The following is a 7,029-nucleotide window of genomic DNA, read 5'->3' as shown; positions in this document are numbered from 1 at the left end:
AAAAAAAGGGTTAGACAGAGACTCCTTATAATTCTAGCAGTAAGGAACTCAAGAGGCTGAGGAAGAATAGCCTTGACTGTGAGGCCAGCCTAGGCCAGTGAGTTTCAGGCCAGTCTGGGCTACAAATGAGGCTGTCTCAAAATTCAACGCCGCACCAATAAATAAATAAATAAGAACACCTTCCATTAAGATTAAATAATACCTCACAAGTACCTACCCCCTTAGAACAGAACATATTAAAAACTCTCAATAAATGCTATTATCATCATCTGTATTCCTTAACACTAAGCAGTGTTTTGTATACAGGATTCAGTAAATATTTGCTGACAGATGAAAAATTAATTTGCATGATAGCCTCTAAGTCATTTCAACTGCTCCTTCTTAAGAAATTTAACTATCAAAAAGAGGGAGGGGGGCTGGAGAGATGGCTCAGTGGTTAAGAACACTGGTTGTTCTTGCAGAAGACCCGGGTTTGAATCCCGGCACCCACATGGCAGCTGACAACTGTAACTCCAGTCCCAAGGGATCTGACAGCCTCTTCTGACCTCCGTGGACACTGCACGACATGGGTGCACTTACCTACATGCAGGCAATACATGAATACACATAAAATAAAAATAATAAATCAAATATTAAAAAAAAATCTGATTAAGAGACTTTGTAAGTATTTGCCACTAATATTTTACAAGTAACTCTCAATTATCTGAAGTATTTTCATCTCATGGGACAAAAACCCATGTCAGCACATAGGAGGCCAAGGCAGGAGGATTAAGATGTTCATTTTTGGGGGGCTGGAGAGATGGCTCAGCGGTTAAGAGCACTAACTGCTTTTGCAGAGGACCCAGGTTCAATTCCCAGCACATGGCAGCTACAAACCATCCTTAACTCCAGTTCCAGGGGAATCCAACTCCCTCTTCTGACCTCTTCGGCACTGCACGACATGAGTACACTCACATACATGCAGGCAATACACTCATACACATAAAATGTTATGCATATGAGTGTTTAAGTGCACCATGTGCATGTAGTGCTGGTAGAAATCAGAAAACCAGAAGAGGGCATCAGATTCCCTAGAACTGGAGTTAAGGATGGTTTGTAGCTGCCACATGGGTGCTGGAAACCAAACCCAGGTCCTCTGCAAGAATAGTCAGTGCTCTTGCAAAAATAGTGCTCTTAACTTCTGAGCCAGCTTTCCAGTCCCATAAATGAGGTTTTTTCCCAACCCCAGTAATAGTTTTTTTTAATATTTTATTTATTATTTTTATTTTATGTGTATGAGGGTATTGCCTGCATGTATGTAAGTGCACCTGTGTCATGCAATGCCTGCAGAGGACAGGAGAGGCCGTCGGATCCCCTGGAACTGGTGTTACGGACAGTTGTTAGCTGTCATGTGGGTGCAGGGATTCGAACCCAGGTCTTCTGCAAGAACAGCCAGTGGTCTTAACTGCTGAGCCATCTCTCTAGCCCCAGTAATAGGATTTTTTTTTTTTTTGGTGTCTTTTTGAAGCAGGGTCTCCCTGTAGCCCCAGCTGTCCTGGAACTCACTATGTAGAACAGGCTGGCCTTGAACTCACAGAGATCCACCTGCCTCTGCCTCCCAAGTGCTGGGACTACAGGTGTGAGCCACCACACCTGGCTCGGCAATAGGATTTTTAAGCTAAGAGTAGCACCCTGATTTTGTAGTAGCATAGTAGTAGGGTAGTAGCATCTCACTACCCTAAAAGAATTTCTTGTCTGTATGACATCAAGTGACTAGCACTGTCATATAATTGCTTCTTACAATCTCATTTATCAAACCAACTGTAAGCAATGGTGGCATCTCAGAATGCTAGTGTTTTTCCACAATGACAGGTGTATATAATAGGAGGTCAATAATAATTTGATTATGTGGTTAAACTGCTTCCAACCACGGAGTTAGCATGAAGAGGAAATTCCAAATCGCCCAAACAAAACTACCACATTCTAAAGTGAGACAGTGCTTGGATTAACTGCTATTCTATTATTCATGCTTCCATTTCCCTTTCAATGAACATTGAGTCACGAGATTACACACTTAAATCCTAGAAACCATATAGTATGGTACCTACTCACAACATGTGTGTGTGTGAGAGAGAGAGAGAGAAATATCAGTTAGATATAAGATCTTAGAGCTATCAATCTAGTCAGTAGTAAAGAAAAACAATTTCGCAGGGTTGGAGAGATGGCTCAGCAGTTAAGAAAACTTGCCGTTCTTGTAGAAGACCTGATTCCCACTACCCAGGTAAGGCAGCCACAACCACCTGTATCTCTCTCTCTCTCTCTCTCTCTCTCTCTCACACACACACACACACACACACACACACATAAAAAAATTAATCTACTTTATTTTATGTATATGAGTGTTTCGCCTGCACCGTGTCATGCAATACCCAAGGAGGTCAGAAGAGGGCATTAGATTCCCTGGAACTGAAGCTGCAAATGGTTCTTAGCCACTATGTGAGGTCTGGGAACCAAACCCAGGTCCTGAGCAAAAACAGCCAGTGCTCTTAACCCCTGAGCCATCTCCAGCCCCAAATCTTTTTTTTTCCCCTCATTTAACACAAGAAACTGAACCTCACAGTCTTGCCCACAGTCACTCGTTAATGGCAAGCCAAGCATGGCAGTTCACACCTGTAATCACAGCACTTAGGAGGCTAAGACCAGACTGCCACTGTGAGCTATTCAGTGTGACTTCCAAACCAGCCTGTCTTAAAAAAAAAAAAAAAAAAAAAAAACAGGGCTAGGGAGATGACACAAACTTGAGAGCCTAAGCTTGGATCCCCAGGACCCTCTATAAAAAGCCAATGCTGGAGGTTGGATACAGGAGAGATGGGGGACACATGGCTCACTGGGTCTAGCCAATCAGTGAGGAGCTCCACGTTCAGTAAGAGATCCAGTCTCAAAAGATATGGAGGAGAGCCCTAGTGGAAGACACCTAAGTTGATTCTTACCGCCATACACATGTACAGCCAGCCACACTCCCACTCAAACATGTGCACCCAAATGTATACGTCAAATACAGTAAGTAAATAAATAAAGTTAATGGCAGTACCAGCCAAAGGCCTGATTCACTTTTTATGCTGTTCTATGGAATCAATTTAAATATAACTAATTCTTCTATTGCAGTAATACAAATCCTGGTTCAGGTGAGCTGGAATTTAAAGTTTTCATTAAACAGAAATTCTGTTTATGATAGATCCACATGAGTAATTACATTAGAATTATCTGATATTATTGGTTTGTCTGCCTGAGACTATCTTAAGGCCAGACATAGTGGCACATGCCTTTAATCCCAGCACTCGGGAGATAGTGGCAGGCAGATCTCTATGAGATTGAGGCTTACTTGATCTACATAGAAAGTTCGAGGCCAGCTAGGGCTATAGGGAGACCCTATCTCAAAAAAAAAAAAAAAAAAGATACCCACACTATTTCAGTGCACAGAAGCTGATGCTATTTAATTGTTCCTTGTGGTGAAGAAAAAAGGATTCTAGTGCTAGGTGGCCCTTCCCATTTTGTGTCTATTTATAAACTTGTGACATCTTCAACAGCCACCTACTGATTTCCTTAGCTGTAACCACCAATGTGGACTGTAAGATGGTCTCTTGGGGGCTGGAGAGATGGCTCAGGGCTTAAGAACACTGGTTGTTCTTGCAGAAGACCCGGGTTCGAATCTCAGCACCCACATGGCAGCTAACTGTCCACAACTCCAGTTCCAGGGGATCCGATAGCCACTTCTGTCCTCCACAGGCATTGCACAACACGGGTGCACTTACCTCATGCAGGCATAACACTCATACACATAAAATAAAGTTAATAATAAAAAATGGTGAAATGTTATTATTTGTGTCATACTGCAATGAGGCTCTCCTTTCCTGGGTTTTCTAAAGTACATAATGAGTTCCAGGACAGCTGGGGCTACAGGGAGACCCTGTCTCACAAAGACCAAAAAAAAAAAAACTCAAGCTAGGCAAAAGGATGCCTCCAGTTTGAGGCCAGCCTGGGCTATATAGCAGATCCTATCTCAAACAATTATATTTAGACTTCAGGAAAGCCCCACAACATAATCACAAATACTGTATGTGTATTATAGCTTCAAATGCTGCCTGCAACTTTTTCAAGCTTTAGGGCTCCAAGTCATTTGAAGTTATGACCTAAAAATAAGGTTCTTTACAAACTGACCACAGGAAGTGAAGGGGGAGGGCATGGTTTCAGCACCAGGTAAACAGCAGGGATTTGCAAATTACAAAAGAATGGGGTAAAGACAGTAAATTCTGCTCTTGACTACAATACGCATCGCCAACAGAAGCCGAGTTAACTAACCCAAACACTGTCTACTGCTCAACAAACAGGAGATCTTTAAGAACTTATATGCCAACCATGTTTCACCTTTCAGTGGGTTGCTACGAATAGTCCAAGTCGAAACTGATGGCAAAAAAACAACCCTCAATTCCTTTTCGGCGAGGAACCACTCGGCATAGAGCATCACACAAAGACAGGAGAGCAAACAGAACCACGCTCCTAGGCCTCGGCGGACTGCAGCCTAGAGCCAAGGTCTTCAGCCCCAAGCTCCCGAGACGGGGAAAGAAGGGGTCGGGGAAAGAAGCGGAGGGGGTGGGGTCCGCTTCCTCGCGCACGCGGCAGCAGAGGCAGGAAGGGCCTCTGCAACCCAGCCGGCATCCGCTCCCCAGGCCGGCGACACCCCGGGCCCGTAGCAGGCCCGGCCCTCCTACCAGGCCCGGCCCACCTCCTCACCTCCCGCACGTCCTGCAGGCACTCGAGCACCGCCAGGTTGTTGCTCCAGGTGTGCTTGGGGCACACGCGGGTCACGTCCTCCCGGCAGGATTCTTCCTCCGCCAGCTTCCAGCCGCCGCCGGTCCCACCCGGGCCCGCTCCGCCCCGCCGGGCCGGGGGCCCACCCGCCGGGAAAAGAGGCTGTGGAGGCTGAGGCGGCTGCGGCGGCTGCTGCTGCAGCGATAGCTGAGGCGGCTGAGGCGGCTGCTGCCCCGCCGGGCTGCCGCCTCCACCCTGCCCGATTAAGGACGCCAAGTTGGGCCCCGGGCCCGGGCCCTGACCGTGGCTGCCCGGGCCCGGGGCTTTCTGGGCTCCGGCTATCGCCAGCAGCAGCAGTAGCTGCAGCGCCGCCAACAAGCGGAACATCCTCCGTACACGTCCACACGCCGCCATCTTGGGTCCGCGGCGAGCTCGACGCACCCGCCGGCGCCGCGTATCTAAACGAGGGGGCGGGGCTCGCCGTGAGCCGGCGTGGCTGCGCGGAGCCCCTCCCCCAGCGGGCGCCGAGTGCGGAGCACTTAGCTCACCCAGGGTGGAGGCCGAGCTGCAGAGCGCCCACGCCCTGGACCTGGCAGGCGGAAAAGTGGCGTTTCTTTACCCGCAGGGTTACAGGGGTTGCTTAGGAAACCTGGGCAGAGGCACAACGGCCTAAGTCCTTTGGTTGCCATCAGGGATAAAAGAAGGAAAAAAGAATTGGGCTTGGGTCGCCTGTTCAATGACTTAAGGGGGGAAAAACGGTAGAGTTGAACTTAATACGACCAGGTGTATTTCGGTAATCTAAGAGCATCATTTTTGCATCTGTCCTTCCTTCCTTTCATCTGACTTTAACAAAATCTTTCTTAATAAACAAGGCGGGTAAAGGTTAAGAGTACATAGGTCATGACCCCTTGCTCTTTGGTCCATCTGGGTGAGAGCTCAAATGTAAAACTGTGTAGATGTAAAAAAGTAAATATGGGCTGGGCGTGGTAGCCCACGCCTTTTATCCCAGCAATCGGGAGGCAGAAGCAAGCGGATTCATCTGACTTTAACAAAATCTTTCTTAATAAACAAGGCGGGTAAAGGTTAAGAGTACATAGGTCATGACCCCTTGCTCTTTGGTCCATCTGGGTGAGAGCTCAAATGTAAAACTGTGTAGATGTAAAAAAGTAAATATGGGCTGGGCGTGGTAGCCCACGCCTTTAATCCCAGCAATCGGGAGGCAGAAGCAAGCGGATCGCTGAGTTCAAAGCCAGCCTGGTCTACATAGTGAGTTCCAGGACAGCTGGGACTACAGGGAGACCCTGTCTCAAAAAAGACCAAAAAGAAAAAAAAAAGTAAGAAGTAAAACTGACTAAAATCTGAGGAGGTTCTGGAGATGTAGGTCAGCTCCTAGAGTACTTGCCTAGCATGCAGAAAGCCCTGAGTTGGATTGCCAGCACTCTATAAATCGGGTTTGGTGACACATGTCTGTGATCCCAGCACTCTAGAGGATGAGAGGGAGTATTAGAATAAAAACAAGGAAAGTATCTGGCCCATAATACAAAACTCCTGAAGTTATAATCAGTAATACTAATAAACTGTGAGGCCTTTTGCCTAGAACACTTAGTTAAGAACCAGAACTTGACTTTTTTTTCTTTTTTGGCTTTTTGAGACAGTCTCACAATGTAATAACTTATTATGTAGACCAGGAAGACCTTAAACTCACAGAGATATGCCTACCTCTGCCTCCTGAGTGCTAGGATTAAAGGCATGGACCACCATGTCCAGCTTTAGACTCATTTAAAGAATGAAAAGAAGTTAACAAAACACACACAGGTTAAGCCTGCATGCATGCAACATCACTTCACCACACACTAGTGACCCATATTTCTTAGATGAGAGATCTTCACAGAGCCTCTTTATATCCAGTGTGTCAACTGAACCAGCATCACAAAGGTTAGGCTCTAATTCAACTGAGAATAACTTCCTGTATAGAGGAGACATTAATGATTCTACAAAGAGGGATTATATGAACTGCTCAGAATGAGCTCTGCCAGTGTATAGACAGCCTCCAATCAGAAAACTGGGGTCTTCCCAACCACCCTGGTACATTTTTATTCCACTCTGGCAATGCAGTATGTTGGAAAATTGAGGGCAGCTGGTGACATGTAATTTCTACTAATCATCATGTACAAAACATAGCTTTTTATTTATTTATTTATTTATTTATTTATTTATTTATTTATTTATTTATTTATTTAT

General features: G+C 45.9%; 1 protein-coding gene across 1 annotated transcript in view; it reads right to left on the bottom strand.

Annotated features, from left to right (window-relative positions):
- The window catches only part of Glg1 (golgi glycoprotein 1), a 113,781-nt gene extending 108,544 nt beyond the window's left edge, over positions 1-5,237 (bottom strand). The window contains exon 1 of the mRNA XM_029558614.1: positions 4,771-5,237. Coding sequence (XP_029414474.1) covers positions 4,771-5,202 — 432 coding nt within the window. The 5' untranslated portion in view covers positions 5,203-5,237. The remainder of the gene's footprint in view (positions 1-4,770) is intronic.
- Between the last annotated feature and the right edge of the window lie 1,792 nt (positions 5,238-7,029).

Source organism: Nannospalax galili, unplaced genomic scaffold (genome assembly GCF_000622305.1).
Source record: "Nannospalax galili isolate Female #2095 unplaced genomic scaffold, S.galili_v1.0 scaffold568, whole genome shotgun sequence".
NCBI classification, from domain to species: domain Eukaryota; kingdom Metazoa; phylum Chordata; class Mammalia; order Rodentia; family Spalacidae; genus Nannospalax; species Nannospalax galili.
This window is presented reverse-complemented; position numbering and strand designations above follow the sequence as displayed.